This window comes from Zalophus californianus, chromosome 6 (genome assembly GCF_009762305.2).
Source record: "Zalophus californianus isolate mZalCal1 chromosome 6, mZalCal1.pri.v2, whole genome shotgun sequence".
NCBI classification, from domain to species: Eukaryota; Metazoa; Chordata; class Mammalia; order Carnivora; family Otariidae; genus Zalophus; species Zalophus californianus.
In genome coordinates this window covers 126,787,179-126,805,014 of record NC_045600.1, presented here as the reverse complement: position 1 = coordinate 126,805,014, position 17,836 = coordinate 126,787,179, and the positions used below count along the sequence as shown (strand labels likewise).

General features: G+C 46.7%; 1 protein-coding gene across 3 annotated transcripts in view; it reads right to left on the bottom strand.

The window, feature by feature from the left end:
* PCSK6 (proprotein convertase subtilisin/kexin type 6) overlaps positions 1-17,836 on the bottom strand; it is a 186,251-nt gene that overhangs the window by 141,641 nt on the left and 26,774 nt on the right. The window contains exon 1 of one of the 3 annotated variants that reach the window (XM_027570882.2): positions 12,663-12,680. The exons of the other annotated variants lie outside the window; for them this stretch is intronic. Coding sequence (XP_027426683.1) covers positions 12,663-12,665 — 3 coding nt within the window. The 5' untranslated portion in view covers positions 12,666-12,680. Of the gene's footprint in view, positions 1-12,662; positions 12,681-17,836 lie in introns of those variants that run through there. 3 annotated transcript variants of the gene reach the window in all.

Sequence of the window (17,836 nt, the reverse complement as noted above, 5' to 3'; positions counted from 1 at the left end):
CCAGTGCTGGTTGGTGTGGGGAGCTGGGTGGGATTCTCTGTCTGGCTCCTCTTCACGGCAACTCCGTTCTCCTCATTGGGACCAGGATGCTTTCGATTTTGGCCAAATCTGGGTCTGCATTCTAACTTGACCCCTTCCTGCGGGGTGACCTGGGCTTAAGACCCTCTTTGAGTCTTAGTTTCCTCATGAAAACAGGAACTACTGCCTTGAAGGGTTGCTGTAAGACTTAAATTACATAAATCTAGAGAGAGCAAGTGGAGTGCCCAGCAGGTAGTAAGTGCTCAACAGATGGTTTTCCACAATGAACATTCTCAGTTCATTTTCTACCTTGAGGCATTTTTTCCTACGACCATAAACCTCATGATTTTGGCCCTATTTTGCACAAAAGCACTTTTATTTCTCCTACAGATAAGTCACCTTGCTCACTTCTTCAACAGAGTTAATCGCCATATATGTCAAAGGCTCCTGCTCACGCACGCCAGAGCTGTGATTTAGAACCAGAAGCAATAATGGAGTCTTAACTTCGAGCCGTATTCAATCAGCCTGTTTGCTTCTGAGCTGCCACCATCCCTGGGCGATGTTTCACGACTTCTGGTCTTTTAACTCTGGGCATTCAAGTCAATTCCCATTCAGGGACATGGAGAAACTAAGAGGTGAATCAAATTTGCTGGCAAAGGGATGGATGGCTTGCAGAGCTGCTGACCCTAAGCAAACCCATATCAGGGCGGTCCTGAAAGCCATTCAGGGCAGCACCTGGCCTTAGGGCAGCCACGCTGGGCCAGAGGCAACCAACCCCAAGGCCATCCAGCTTCCTGCCACTGAGCCACCATGACCATCCTTAGCAACGGCTCAAAGGGTCTGAGCTAATGAGAGTTGTTCTGCTCGAGCAATCCTTTGGAAGAAGAGATGCTCCCCCATAGTGCTGATCGAGTGGCATCAGTGACCGATGCCACATCTGTTTGGAAACTTCTGTCCAGCCCAGCATGGGGGTGGAAGGTCCACTCCCAGTGCAGAGAAGGGGACACCAGCCCAGGTTGTCCTCCTGCCCCTACAAAGCTAGCTGTAGAAGAAGCTGGAATGTGTTTCAGAAAAAAAGGCGAGGGGGTCAGGGCATTTGCCGTTCATAAATTTGAAAGCAGCTGAAGGGTCCTTCTGAGATTCTGGGTACCTCTGTCCACCCTCTGGGTCCTTATGGAGTAGGGTTGAGGGGGAGGGAAGCAGCCACAGTCCTTCCTCACAACCAAAGATTTGAGGCCAGATAGTGTAATTCAGGGCAGCGTGGGACAGAAAGCGTCACCCGATACTGGAATTACTGTGAGGGGAGGAAGAAGAGCCCAGATCCTCAGGAGGGAGAGCCTTGACTCCCTGGTGGGCACACATAGTTTGCAGACCAGATTAACGTGATGCCCCCAAGGTAGGGTTACGACTGTCCTCCCAAAGCCTGTAGAGAAGCTGTGGTTAATAAAATACCAGTTCTTTCAGAGTAGGGAGCAGAAAACTGTGGCCCATGGGCCAAATCTGGTCTGCCTCCTATTTATCTTATTTTTTTGGAGGTAAAATACACATCATATAAGATTTACCATGTTAACAATTTTTAAGCTTGCATGCAGCTTAAAGGCCACTGAGTACAATGTTCTGTGACCAACACCACCATCCATCTCCAGAACTTTTTCATCTTCCCAGACTGAAACTGCACCCATTTCACTAACTCTCATTCCCCCCTCCCCACCATTCTACTTGCTGTCTCTGTGAGTTTGATAGCTTGGGATAGCTCGTATGAGTAGAATCATTTGTGCTTTTGTCACTGGCTTATTTCCCTAAACATGATGTCCTCAAGGTTCATCCATGTCGTGACATTTGTCAAGATATTTTTCCTTTTTAAGGCTGAATAATATTCCCTTGGATGTGTGCACCACATTTTGTTTATCCATTCATCCACTGATGGACACATGGATTGCTTCCTCCCTTTGGTTGTAGTGAATGATGCTGCTATGAGTATGGGTATGCAAACATCTGTTCATGACCCTGTTTTCAGTGCTTTGGGCTATATATACACCTCTCATTTTTATCAATCAAGCTTTACTGGAGTACAGCCACACCCATTCATTGACCTACTGCCAGAGGCTGTTTTCATAATACGATGGCAGAACTGTGGAGTTGCTACAGAGACCCACAAGCCTAAAATATTTCATATGTGGACTTTACAGAAAGAGTCTGCCAGGGCGCCTGGGTGGCTCAGTTGGTTAAGCAACTGCCTTTGGCTCAGGTCATGATCCTGGAGTCCTGGGATCGAGTCCTGCATCGGGCTCCCTGCTCAGCAGGGAGTCTGCTTCTCCCTCTGACCCTCCCCCCTCTCATGCTCACTCTCTCTCATTCTCTCTCTCAAATAAATAAATAAAATCTAAAAAAAAAAAAAAAGAAGAAGAAGAGAGTCTACCAACCTATGATTTAGAGCATTTGCTGCTGGGTGTATTTTGGGAGTCCAGCAAAGGCTCTGACGATGAACATGGCTTCATGACGATGAACAGGTCCTTCTCTGGTCCTCAGCTTGCCTGCCACAGCAGTGTCAGCCCCAGGTATGCCCCTCCCAACTCGGGGAGTTGCTCCTTTAGATCTCTGGGTATCTACAGGAGCTAAGAGGGCGGGATGGCTGGGAAGCCCCCATTCTCCCATCCAAGTACTAACCAGGCCTGACCCTACTGAGCTTCCGAGATCAGATGAGATCGGGCACATTCAGGGTGGTATGGTTGTAGACTGGAAAGCTCCCATTCTCGAGCAGGGTCACTGGGGACATGGCCACTAGCCTGGTTAAACATGAGGGACACCTGATCGTTCTGTGGCCCTGACCTACAGATGAGGGTATGGGAAAGAAGCATGGGCACGGCCCCATTTTACAGATGGGAAAGAAAACAGGCCCAGGGAGTTAAGCCCCATTGTTACCCTCAGAGTTTCCCAATTCCTGAACCAGCAATTTCCCCTCTCAACCCACAGATGAGTAGGTGACAAGACCTGACACCAAATGACCTACAGTACACAAATTCGGGTTTAGGATGATTGCAACACATTTGGTACACCTTCAGGGTCAAACTGACAAGAGCCGGAATCATAAGAATGGATAGAAAAACAGGGGCAGCATAAAGACTTTTTGAATTCAAGGTAATCTCCTAAGTGAGGAAACATCCTTATTTTGATTTGATTTCTGCACTAAGTAGCTTCTCCTCCCGGCTTGGCAGGCCTAGCGATCGATCCCATGCCATCCCGCGCTATGGCCCGGGGTGGTGTTTATACCAGGCCCCCCTGTGCTCCTGTGGTCACCACTCATGTGCTCTGTGAACCACGTCCCGAGCCAGGATGGAAGCAGCCTCCCTTTATGAACACAGGGTACAGGGTCTCCCACAGAATCCTGCTGTTTGAGGGCCCCGGTGGCCTCCCCTTCCTTCCCCTCCTTGAGAATGGAAGAGAAATTCTTCCCCCAGCATCCCAGGCTGCCTCCCCGTCCTGCTCAGCTCTGAGTGCTTCCAGAACCTACCTCACCTGGCTCTCCATCAATGAAGCTGATCTCTAGTCTACAAGGTGTCTTTTTTTTCAAGTCATAACATAAAATTTCAGTAAGTGCCTTTTCTCTTTCTTGTCTGTGTATTTTCACGATGCATTAATTAGAGCCAGTCCCTTAGTACCCCATCCAAGAAAATGAACAATCTGCTGAATATGGAACGCTCGTGTCTCTTTACTCAACAGTGATATGTAATTATACACATTAGTTGATAAAATTGGTAACATCATTAAAACATCATTAAAAACCCTGCTAAGTGTTCTGGGCCACAGCATTGCAAGAAATGAGATCAAAGAACCCACAGTGAAAAGAGTTGAGTGTGGTTTCTCCTTAACATGGTACTCTGTTAGCCTCTAAAAAAAATTTAGATAATGGATGCATATGGTACAAAATATGGACAATACAAAGGTGCACAGAGTTTGTAGGGAATGGCAATTCTCCCTCCTTCTCCTGCCTTCCAGCCACTGAGGGTCCCTGACTTTTACTTGGCTCATAAGAGCAGCTGACCCTTGCTGAGCGCTCACTGCATCCCAGGCAGGAAACTCACAGTTTAGATGCATTCACCTGTTTGATTCTCACAACATCCCTAATGCAGTAGATGCTATGATTATCCTCATCTTGCAGTTGGGGAAACTGAGGCACCGAGTGGTTATGTAAGACCACATCTTTAGTAAGCAGCACTGTCAGGATTTGAGCTCAGAGTTCACACTCACAACCATCACCCCTTCGCCTCTTGACACATTTCCGGCATCAGTGGCCACGGGGGACCCCATTCACCTTGGTTTTCATCCTTAGCAGCGGGTTTATTCACAGAGGGCCAAGCGGCTCAACAAGGGTCCACTCTCCTTCATTTCAAGCAGAAATCATGAGAGCCATATATTATATTCCATGCACGTATCTATCCCATTACGTCCGTACGTGAGCATATGTGTGCCTACGTACATATGGATATGTGTTTATGTATTTATACGGGCATATATGTATCTGGATGTGAATGCATGTATTCAAATATATGTATACACATGCATGTATGTATATGGAAGTGCAAATGTTTATGAGTGTATATTTGTATGTATTCAGATACATATGTGTGTAGGTATATGGATGTAGGAGGGTATACGTATGTACACACAGGTGTGTGAGCGTGTATATATACATGTATGTGTGTATTCAGATATGTGTGTATATCCATGTGTGTAGGTATACAATTGTGTGTGGGTGTTTATGTAAGATTCACCAATAAATGGCTCTGAAATACAGCCAGGCAAGTCTTCGGTTTTCCCACAGCCCTCATAGCCACGTGGACCTCCTAAGCCCACTGCTAATTGCCCTAATTCAGAAGTTCTGGGTCTGTGGCCTCCACCTTGGTCACAGTCAGTGGACAACATGAGCACAGCGGCTGTGGACTAGCCCCCTGCACTGCCCCCCTAGATGAAGGTTCCAGTTCCAGTGGTCCCAGTCACCACTGCCCATGTGGATTCTGAAACTCTTCCCTGGCAGACGTGGAGCTGCATCCAGGGACCGTGTTGAATCCCTTTCCAGGAGGCTGCACCTCCCTTGCCTGGCTAATCCCCACTGGCCTTCCAGGCTCGGCTCAGCACCAGCTCCTCTGTGAAGCCTGTCCCACCCACACGGGTGCCGAGCACACCTGTGCTCTACAGGCTGAGTCCTCGGGGGCCCAGGCCATACCCTAGCCATCTCTCTCCTTGTTCCTGGCAGAGTGTAGTGGGAGGGGAGCAGCCCCCACGATGTGCGTGTCCCAGATGACTCAACCAGAGCAGCCATCCTGGGGTTGGCATCTTCTTGCCACCCTCACTCACTTCCAGATCTGCTCCTCCTCCCGAGGAGTCCCTTGTCTTGCTGAAACGGCACCATATCCCCCACATGTGTCCAGTGCCACCGAACCCTCTGCAAGTGACCTGTTGAAGGGTTCAAGCCTGGCTGAACCCCATCGCCACTGCCCCAGCAGAGGTGGCCCCATTGCCCTGCTTGAACCAAGGCAGGCCCCTGGCCTCTGACTCTTCTGCACCATTACACTGCCATTCCCACCCCAGCTCTGCCTCCTCTCAGTAGAGGAAGCCTCAGCCCCTCACGGGGCACATAAAGATCTCCACCACTGGGCCACACCACCTCTCGGCCACAGGCCTGGCCCCACCTACACCACCTCTGTCCTCCGGTGATGCTGTGTGCGGGAGGGACTCTGCTGTCACCTGCTATTTCACACCTCCGAGCCTGCTTGTACCAGCCCCTTCCCCCCAATAAGACCACCTCCCACTCTGTTTTCAACCATCCTCTGAGCTACCACTGCCTCCAGGAAGGCCTCGTAGACCTCCCAGGCCCAGGTCTGCCCTGGTTGCTGTCACAACCCACCCTCCCTCCATCCTTCCACTGTAAGCTCTCAAAGACAGGAATTGTCTGTAAATCCTCAGGCCTTGGCCATGTCAGGAACGTGGCAGGAGCTCAAAAATGTTTGGTGAAATGAACAGACTTCAAGTGACACTGGAAGGACACACACGTCTTCCCCTTTCCCCCTACATATTAGTTGTCCAGTGTGGCCCTGGGGCCAACTAAGACCCCAGCCCCGTGACTGTTGTCTTGCCATTAGGGCTCTTTCTAGCCCCCCTCCCAGGACAGTCCCCCCTCCCAGGACCATCTACCAGCTGTGTGGCCTGGGCCGGGCCCCATGCAGCTCCTCTAAGCTCCCACGGGTGCAGGCAGAGCAAGGCAGGCCAGCCATGACTCTGCACTCCATCCACGTGGCCTGGCACCCCTCATTCATGGTGAGCTAACCGGCCTTGGAGAGGAAGCCTCTCCAGGACTACAGGTGGGATGAGTGTAAACAGCTTGCAAAGCCAAATAAGGAAGGGGCAGAAGCCAAGTGTGGTGGGGGAGAGGCCTGGGCTGGGGATGTTTACAGGAAGAGCCTCTCTTATCCTGTTTTCTTTTTTATACCCCCCCCCCTTTAAATTTGAGTACATCCAGCTTCAAATCACTGCTTATATAGGGCAGGTGTGAGGTCCAGGGGATCTGCGGGTGCTAGCAGCTGGGGCGCACACTGCCTTCCTGAAGAAAAAGATGACCTGTCATTTTTTGCAGCTCCGAAGGCACGGTGTAGAGCCCCATCTAATATATTACATTTGATTTGCAGCAAGTCACTGATGAGCAGGCCAAATCCACCCCAAATGACATCGATTGTTCCAAAGGTCCACCCGCCTACTCGGCCCTCCAATGAACGTGACCTCAGACGCAGGTGCAGTTCCCTAAGTCCTCAAGTCAGCAAGCCGGGCTGGGGGGATTGGCTAAGTGCATGCTTTGGTCAGTGCACAAAAATGCCACCCCACCTCCCAGGCTCCCACGGTTAAATCCGCCTCACGGGAACAGCTGATAAGCAGCCACGAAATGTCACAATTCAAGGTCTCAGAAATGAATGGGCTGTAGATGAGACTTCTGACTTTGCAAAAAAAAACTCTTCACTTTATCACTCCCAGAGCCTGCCCTTGGCTGGAAACAGATGTTTCAAGCCCCGTCCTTGCGGGTGCAGCGTGCCGGCTTCTGGAGCTGCTGGTCTTTATGGCCGGCATCTTCCGGGGGGGGCCCTTGGCTTTGGGGGAAGAGTCTATGTTTCAAAGTCATGGGCGTCAGAGTTCAGTTATATAATATTATTGATCCCACTTGATCTGCTTAAGAAAAACAGAACTAATTAGAGCCTATAAAACCCTACACACCAAATTAATTGTCTTGCTCTAGTCACTCCTACCCGAAGAAAACTATAAATATAGATGGCCACTGAACCTATATTTAGCCAGCACTGAGTTACCTGGTATTTATAATTAAGGAAGTCCAGAGAGGGAGAATGAACATTTTGTTGTTATTTTTTAAAGCCTTAAAAAAGGAAAAAAACCCTGCTTCCCATTTCGGTCACATATACACATAGCGACATTCTGTTACTGCAATAATTACAATTCTGACCCAAGTTAAGATTATTGCACAATTTCCTAGTCTCCTAAAATTGCTTTCTTCAACACATATCCACCCAGAGCCTGCAATTAAGCTGCTCAACTTCCTACAGATTCCTGAAAAATCATTAAGTTTTACTTAGCAACCTTCATTTCTCTTTTCCCTGAAGTTGCCAAACCAAATGGTCTGACCTCCTATGAGGAGGTTTAATTTATACATCTGGCCTCGACCTCTACCTTTAACATCCACAAAGAGCCATCTGAAAAACTCTACAATCTTGACTTTGAAGATCTTCCTTTTAAACCATTTACTTGTTAAAGGTTTCTTTACAGCTGTCTGGAATTAGTCATTTTACCAGATTTCTAAACCCAACCCTCCTTCTGTATTTATTTTTGCCTCATTTTGACTGAAAAATAAAAAGTAAGACTCCTCCTCCTGAAAAAAATCAATCCTAAAGCCATGTGGGGCACAGCACGGCTTCTGGTGCGTGTGGGGAGGGCATGGGGGGGACACCGGGGGGAGACCCGGGGCAGCCCAGAGCAGGTCGGTGCGGGGGGAGGTGTCCATGCCAGGAGGGGACAGCCCAGTCTGGGTATCAGAGCCCAAGTGCATGAGAAGCACAACCACACGGTGAGATGTAGACAGAACGCATGCACACTGGTTACCCACAGGGAGAAGGATCAAATACGGTTAACACACTGGGGCAATGAGAGCATTTTCTCACTGCTGGAGAAGAAAACTGGAAAGAACTCCGTGGTGTTGGATTGGAATTGGATAACTGTGTGAATTTAGTTTTCAAGATAGACAAGTAGACAGACAGACAGACAGACACACACACACACACACACACACACACACACACACAGGCAACCTCTCCTCACCGGATAGGCCTGTGAGCAAGCAGCAGCACGTGAACCCACCCAGAGCCCGGATCTTGGCTTCTAAATACCATTTGTACTAAAAGGAACCAGGGCTTTTTGGAGAAATGGCTGACTCCAGAGTCAGGGCAGGGAAAATGCAAGAGGAATCTGTAAGACCACGTTTTGGGAAGAAAGCAAGAAAGGGCTCCAAGAACCCTGGAGACACATCACTAGTATACAGAAGCCAGACTTGAAAGGCACCCACAGGCCAAACCAGGGGCCAGTTGAGAATCAAAATAAATAATCGCTCTGCTCTCATAGGTTGCAGTCCAAGAAGAAAATAGGAAACCATGAGTCCATACAGATATACTTAATAACAAATCCCAAGCTGTATACCAATTGGCTATTTTTACATCATCTCGAAGTATCTCTCTGCAAAATATTTACTAATTTATAAAGGGGAAAGGAGAAACTTGACAGGCAGACAAAGCCCCTTAACCAGGTGATCAACAGGCGTGCCACCAGCAATGAGGCAAACTGAAACGGGGGCCGTGGGGTTGGATGCAGTGACTCACTTCTGTGAGACTCGCCCAAAGTGCAGAACCTGAACCTCACCGGGTGCAAACGTCAGACAAACCCCCAACGGAGGGACCTTCCACAATATAACTGGCCTGACATTGGCAAGTGCCAAGGTCACAAAAGTCAAGAGAATGTTGAGGAACCACTCTAGACCCCGAGACAGTAAGGAACAGTGCTGTGTGAAGCCACATTGGAGCCTGAGGCCAAGGAAAGATCAGTAATGCTGATTTTTATTTAATTTTTATGTAAATTTCTGAGATTTCATTCACTGTGGATTTTATTAATTTCAAATTTTAAAATATTGCATCAAAATGTTATTTACCTCGATTACTGAATTTTCTTCTGGCATCTGTCCCTTCTCCTTTGTGCCCAAGGTGAGTACCTCCCCGCTCCTAATCCTAGGCCTGACCCCACAAAAGAGCCCCGATAGCTGGATGTCACACCTGACTCTGAACAGGATCCTTTTCTGTGAAGACCACTGTTGGACAGTTGGCAATAGTGACTAAGGTGTGAGGATCAGATGGTGCAAGGTACCATCCGCAATCCCCCGGTTTCCATGGTGCCACAGTCCTGTACAGACTGGCCCTGTTTATGAAGAAAGACATACCAAAGGATGAGGTGTGATGAGGTCAGCTCAGTGATGTACTCTCAAGTGGCTCAGAAAAAGTTGTATACTGCACTCCCAACTCTTTCTGAGAGTTCATGATTATTATATTTTTAAAAAAGAATATTTTAATTGCCAGATCTCCTGAAAGCTTCCAGAGAAGCCAACACTCAGATTCTACAAGAGTTCTCCCAAGTTTTTAATATCAGTAACTCATTTTAAAATGTTAACATCGGGCACCTGGGTGGCTCAGTTGGTTAAGCGACTGCCTTCAGCAGCTCAGGTCATGGTCCTGGAGTCCCGGGAGACTGCTTCTCCCTCTGACCCTCTTCCCTCTTGTGCTATCTCTCATTCTCTCTCTCTCAAATAAATAAATAAAATCTTAAAAAAATAAAAATAAAAAAAGTATCTTTAAAAAAATAAAATAAAATAAAATAAAATAAAATAAAATAAAATGTTAACACCACTGTGCAGCCCCAGGCCTCAGGGATCCCGTGTTCCCTGCAATGGAGGGACCCAGACATTTGGTCTAGACTTCCCTGACTCTAGGAGGCCCGCTGCTTACTTTTCTCTTTCTGAGTATGCAAGACAAGTCTCACCTGGAAAATGCACCAGGGACATGCTAAGATTTGCTCTTAGCAAAAAGCATCTCGGCTTGTGAATGGAATGAAGCGTGTGACTTTCGGCAGCAATGGTCATGCACAGCACACCTGGCAGGCTGGTTACACCGAAGATCCAAGAGCAAAGCGACACTAAGAACCCAAGGAAACCAGGGGGGTCCATCTGGGGATCTCCAGAAAGAGAGGCCAGCACTGGGCTGTCATTTGGGGCTGCTTAACTGAGGAAGGTCAGAAGGCTGCAAGGTTTGGGGGGGCGGGAAAAAAAAGAAAGGATTTTTGTCCTTATGAAAGGTATGTTTAAAATTCAAACTTTAATATCTAAAACACTCTCAATGGAGAGCAGTTATCCTAAGGGAAATTAAAAAGGATTTTAGAGAAATTAATCTTCAAATTTTTCACTTTAAAAATAAATAGCTCCTATACCCCAAAGAAGTGAAAGCAAGGACTTGAATAGATATTTGTACACCCATGTGCATATCAGCACTGCTCGCAATTGTCAACAGGAGGAAGCAATCCAAGTGTCCATCAATGGACGAATGTGGTCTATGCATACAAGGGATTATTATTCAGTCTTAGAAAGCAAGGAAATTTTGACCCACATTACAATATGGGTGAACCTGGACGACATTATGCTCAGTGAAAGAAGCCAGTCACAAAAGAACGAAGATCGTTATGATTCCCCTTTGATGAGGCACCTAGGGTGGTCAAATTCATAAAAACAGAACGTAGAATGGCGGCTGCCAGGGGCGGAGGGAGGAGGAATGGGGAGTTAGTGTTCACTTGGTAGAGTTTCAGTTTGGGAGGATGAGAAAGTTCTGGAGACTGGTGGTGGTGACAGTTGCGTGACTATGAGAATGCATTTAATGACACCAAACTCTACACTTAAAAAAATGGTTAAGATGGCAAATTTTATTATGAATATTTTACCACAGTAAAAAAATATATCTCTTCCACATTCTCTCCACACCTCTCCTAAAACTGACTCCTCTCCTGTGACACGCAGGGTGCTGGGGACCTCAGCCCCAGTGACAGAGGCATTTGGAGGCGCACGAAGGAGAGGGTGCAGCCAGCCCCAAGGAGCAGGTACAACAAAGCTGCCCGGCTGTAATGACTAACTGCTCTTGGTTCCGGGCAGCTCATCCCCCTCCTGTGTTTCTATTACGTGGTTTCCCTTCCAGGGGAAAAGGGTACCGGGGAGGAGATAACAACGCTCTTGGAGATGGGCCAAGTTCACCTGACCCCATCACCCCAGCTTCCTTTTATCCAGATGTCCATCCCCAGGGTTGGCCTTGAAGGTCTGCTGACCAGACAGCCCCATACCAACCTCCTAGGCTGACCTCGGGGGTTTCGCCCTCCTGAGACAGGCAGCTTACGTTACACGAAGATACGGAGCGCGGTGCCGAGCTCAATAATGCCAATTAAAAACAGACGTAAAGAGAAACATGCTCTGTCATTTGGCTTCTGTGACTCAAGCCCAAGCCAGTGATTAAAAATGAAGAAGCCACTGATGAGGCAGCTGTCATGATTTCACCAAAACACAACTTGAGGGACAACCCTTTCCCGGTTGCAAAGCACACCCTGGTTTGTAAACTAAAAACAGGGCTTGCTGTGACCCTTTTCAGGTTAGCCCTCTTCCTGTGGCATGTGGGGCTTTTCGTGCAAGTGCTGTGCTAAGGAATCAGGGACCCAGATGGGCTGCCCGTCTCTGGCCCCTCGCTGGCTCCCAGCTTCTCCTCTTTCAAGGGAGGAGCTGGATTCGCTTTTCTCTCCCTTTCACGCTAATGTGATGGTTTACGGAATATCTGGCAACAAAAAATTTCGACAGAACCTCTGTATTCAAAGTAAACTTCAGAAGTGCTAATTCATAGGCGAGAAGTCATTGTGGGAAGGAGAGTGGAAGAAAACATCCCCAGCCCCCTCACTTCTGCCTGTCATTCACTGAGACAGTGCACACAACAGTGCCCTGTGGACAGGGGACCGGATGAACAGCCCCTCCCCCCCCACCCCACAGTCACCAGCTCTTCTGCAGTGACCCTGCTGTATATTTACTGCTAGTGTCTTAATTTCTTTGCACCTCTAATTCCCTTTCTGTGCAATGGGGATTAACTGTCCCACCTCCATGGTTGTTGGGAGGGTAAATGCAGTTGGCACATGGCAAGCTGTCATGCAGATCGCTCTTTTCACCTCATTTCTTACAGAAAAGAACATGAGCGCATCTCACTTGCCACAAAGCCAGTTGCAAAGGCAGTTCAGGAACAAATCCCATTTGCCCTTTGATTCTAATTTAAAAAAAAAAAAAAAGTGGACTTCTTTATCACGGGTTCCTGTGGGGAAAATAATCTCTCCTAGACAGAAGCAAAAAGGTCAGCATGCACGGTATCACCCTGCTGGCCAGGCCTGTGGGGCATGTGGGAACAGGAGCTGTGCTCTGGGCACTCAGGGGCGTGCACACCTGCAGGGACGCAGCGCCACACGCATGCGGCTCTTACCATCCTGGAGCGTGATATTCTCCCATGTCGGCCGGTCCAGGGGTTTTTCAGTTCCCTGGAACTAACTTTTCTCTCACCCCTTTCATTCTTCTCAACTGTTATAAAATGCGGCTGCCAATAAATGATCGATTCCAGGCTGACACATGTTTTTAGGTTCTAGACTTCTGATTCTGTAAAACGAATTCATGCCTTATGTCATCATTCATGTACCCAAGTCTGCAAAGATAAATTCACTTCAAGGGAGAAACGTGCTCATTAGGTACTGTGAGATCCTGTCTGATTTATGGTCACCACTTGCTCAAGCCGAGAACTGGCATTTCTAACACGTACTCTACCTACACACACTCCGATGACACATCCCCTGAACAGGTGGAACTGGATCCAGCAATTTGTTTGGCAACTTGCAACTCAATGGCTACACACCTGCTCTCAGAGGGCTTAGTGGCTGTTCTTCATGAGCTGGGTGATCAGTGAGGACCTGACAGGGCTGGGCTGCTTGTCTGCTCCCTCCCCGGGAACGACCAGCAAAGCCCCACTGCCCTGCCCCCACCCTCACTCAGGGCTATTTCTACCAGATGTTGCTGGGAGGCTGAGCTAGGGTGTGGCAGAGGGAATGCATGTCACGAAACCCAACAGGACACCAGCAATCTGTGGTCACTTTCCCCCTTGCCCTGCCTGTGGCCCTAGAGGGAAGGGGCCAGTTCTTCCTGTTTTTCAAGAGAAGCTAGAAATTCAAATATCCTATCTGAAATCTGCCAAGGTTTAAATGTTGAGAGCTATCCCAACTTTCTAAAAACATTCTAGTCAACATAAAATACACCTGGAGGGCTGGCTCTACTCATCCCTGGGTCACCACGGGGCCTGGCTTCCCTGGAGGGCCCTCCACGTGGCCCTCAGCCAAGCTCCTGGCTAGTGCTGGCTCACCCATCTATGAACCATCATCCATTTCCAGGGACCATGCCCTGCTCAGCATTTCACGAGCCATTCCCCCTCAGGGTCCCTGCTCAGCCAGAAACAGACTCCAGATCCCACAGTGTGTTTCACAGTACCAAAGGTTCCAGAGTTCTCTGTAGATGGCCTCCTTTTGAAGACTTCCGTTCTGTTCTGTCTCCCCAGGGACAAGTGCAGACACAAACTTAGTCAAACAATCACTCAGAATTCTCAGTGAGGGGTCGAACTACTCCACACGCCGCCTTTCTAACCTCTTTCTTTTCCAAATCCAGGCTAAGTTTAGCTGCTTTTCGTATATCTCTGTCAGCATCTACATAATTCCTACATATCCACCTTTCTTGGAAAAGCACAAATTGCCCTCCATTTCATTTGATTACCCCTACAAGCCCATGTAATCTTTCCTCGGGAATTTTTATGCACCTAGCTATTTACTACTGGCAGTTCTGCTGTTGTGGTTCTGCATGCCACATTTTCAAGCAGAAGAGTTGTGCATGTGGTTTCTCCTAGCCAAGGAGAAAGGCTTTGGGATAGAAGAAAAGATCAGGGGAAAAAAAAACCCTAAAACTTAACTTGTTTGATGGGTTGTCTCGATCCCAAGTCAAAGAAACCATCGCCACCTTCCTCCCAGCAACCAGAAATCCCAGAGCTTAATTGGCCTGCAACTCATACCAGCATGCTGGGGGGCACCCTCCAGGCTGGCTAGGTGCTCACGCAGCCAGCACCTGCTGCAGCCAGCCAGCCATCTCTTCTGCCTGTCCAATGTAACAGCCTGACTTCCCTCACTCCACCTACCCGCATGTGAGTCCCAAATTCAGACACCAACTGCTCCTCACTCATCCCACACACTCAAATCCTCTCCAGGTCACCTCTTCAACCCACCACCTCCAAAGAGCCCCACCCAGCCCCACTAAACCTATGGGAATTGTTATTATTTTAAAAATTTTTTAAATGGAATAGAAAAATTATTTGCAAATCATATACCTGAAAAGGGGTTAATATCCACAATACATAAAGAACTCCTACAACTACAACCACCGCAATTTAAAAATGGGCAAAAGATTTGAATAGACATTTCCCCAAAGAAGATATACAAATGGTCAATAAGCCCATAAGAAATATGCTCAACATTACTAACCACTAGGGAAATGGAAATCAAAACCATAGTCAGATACCCTATCGTACATCTTAGGATGGCTACTACCTAAAAAACCAGAAAACAAGTGTTGGCAAGGATGTGGAGAAATCAGAACCCTGTGTGCTGCTGATGGGAATGTAAAATGGTACAGCAATGTGTTTCTTCAAAAGTAAACGTAAGTTTACCGTATGATCCGGCAATTCTACTTCTGAGTATATGCCCCAAAGAACTGGAAGCAGGATCTTAAAGAGATCTATGTACACCCATGTTCATAGCAGCTTTATTCACAACAGCCAAAAGGTAGAAGCAACAAGTTTTCACTGACACATGAATCAATAGCCACAGACAATGGAATATTACTGAGCCTTAAAAAAAGCAGGAACTTGCTACAACATGGATGAACTCTGAGAACATGATGCTAAGTGATTTTTGAGCCAGTCATAAAAGACAAATACTACATGATTCCACCTCTTTGAGGCACCTAGAGTGGTCAAATTCATAGAGACAGAAAGCAGAATGGTGGTTGCCAGGGGCCGGGAGTGGGGAGAGTTAGTGCTTAATAAAAAGTTTCAGTTTTGCAAGACAAAGAGTTCTGGAGTTGGATGGTGGTGATGGCTGCTCAACAATGTGAATGTAATTAATGCCATCGAGCTGCACACTGAACAATGGTGATGATGATAAATCTTACACTGTATGTATTTTGCATACGGGTTTTTTTTAAAAGGCCTCAAACAAACAAATATAAAACTCTTCTACCCTTTGGTATTTGCTTATACACGCCTGTCTTAGTTGAAAACTCCCACTTACCTGATAACCTTCCCTAATAAATAACACTTGTCTAGTTTTTCTCACCCTCGTTTTCCTGCGTAAGTCTTCATGGCTCTTATTTTCACTCTTAGAAACATAGGGGCTGGATGGTAAGTTCTGTGGCCATGGTCATCCTCCCAGGAAATAATGTCTCTACGCTTTCAAGGGTCACTGTGTTTCTTCTTTGCAAGTCTACACGACCTACTGTCACCACTCCTGTCCCTTGCCATACTCCTAATTACCATTATCAAGGAGCTCAGCCTCCTCCTTTGTCACTGTTTTGCCACCAACACATGACTGACACCCAGGTAAATGACCTTCCTAATACCCTGGCCTCAAAATTCCTGACTACCCATATCCTTTCCCTGACCCCTCCATTCCAGCAACTGTGAGCATGGCCCCAGCCAGTCTCCTCCCTCACCACGATTCTCCCCTCCCACTTGTTATGACCTTGAGCGCTCTGGATTCTTGGCCCATCCTGCCCTACCTGGTCCCGGGCCTTTCGGGCAGCTGTCTCCACCATGCTCTCTTTAGAACCCCAGATTGCCTGTCCCTTCACCTTTGGTCCCCTTGCTTCTCCAGTCCCCAGGCATGTCTGAGGACATCCTTACCACTCAGTCATACCATTACCATGGCAGTGTCACCCAGCTCAAACCACCCAGGCTTCTCCTATCTTCACCCCTCAGACCACTCTCTCCTGCCTCTCTTCTAAAAAATAAAACCTTTCCCAGGGTCTCTTGTTCTTGCCCTAGTCACCTCCCTTCCCTCTGGTCCTCTCCCCAGAGCCTACATCCCTCCCTTTTCTCAAGAGTATTTATGTTATTCCCTCTGCCTAGGCCCTCCTCCTTCCCACTCATTCTTCCAGGGACAGCCCAAATACCTGCTCCTCCTTAAGGAGTCCTCAGATTCCAGAGGTCAAAAGGCACAGAGGTATTCCTAAACAACAGAGGGTTACACAGAGAAAAAGTCAGTGGCGGTGGATGGGATCTGAGCAGCTCTATCCAGAGGTGTACTCTCGCAGACTTAGAACTCTGCACCCAACATCAGAGGACAATACTATTCTCCAGACACACAGGACATTTTCAAAAACTGACAGGTCTAAAGCAAATAGCATATTTCTTCAAAGTACCAAAGAACTGGTTTCTAGGACGGCATAGGTCTCTGATCATGGTGTGATTAAGTGAGACATAGATAATATAAAGAGGGATTTAAAAATCCCACACATTTGGAAATTAACGAACACATGTATATATAACTCATGGGTTAAAGAAAGCATCATTTTGGAAATTTAAAAATACTCAAAAGTGTAATGAGTGAAAACACTATATATGACAACTCATGAGCATTAATGACCATGACACTAGAAGGGAAGGGTCAACCTTAGGTGTTCATATTAGGCGTAGACATGCTGAACATTCATGAGATTATCTAACAAAAAAGTTAAAAAAAAATAAACTAGAGAAGAAAAAAGATAATAAAGTTAGGAGAACTCTATAAAACAGAAAATAAGTTTATAATAACAAGACTAAACAAAGCCAAAAGTACTTCTTTAAAAATCCAGCAAGATAGGCAGACCCACGGCAATACTGATTTAAAAAATGAGAAGGCACAAAGAATATTATAAATAAAAACAGAGATACAACTACAGATAAAGCAGAAAATTAAAAAATAATAAGGAAGCACTATCAATGATGTTAAGCTTACAAATTTGAAAACTTAGACAACATGAACGGATCCTTGGAAAATATAACTTATGAAAACTAACTAAAGAGGAAATGCTCATAAGACTAGTCAGATTTTCCATTAAAGATACTGAAGCACTAGCTAAACATCTTTTCTCTTTCCCACAGACAGGCTTAGAGAGTTTTACAGGTAAACTCCACCAAAATGTCAAGGTGTCGATAATCCCAGTCTTGCAGAAACTCTTCCAGAGAAGAGAAATGGTAAAATCTAGTGAGGCCAGATTATTCTTAGTGTTAAACAAGACAAGGACAGTATAAGAAAAGATTGTAAGTCCATTTTACCCATAAATATAAAAGCAGAACTCCTAACTAGAACATTAGAAAACCAAATTCAGCAGTGAGTAAAGAAGATAATCCACCATGACCAAGTTGAGTTTATTCCAGAAATGCAAGGGTATTTTAACACTAGAAAATCAATAAATGTAATTAACTACATTAACAAATTAGAAATATAGGAAAAGTTTTTGATAAAATTAAAAACCCATATGAGAAACTCTTAGCAAGTAGAAAGAGAAGGTAACTTCCTTAACCTGTTAGAG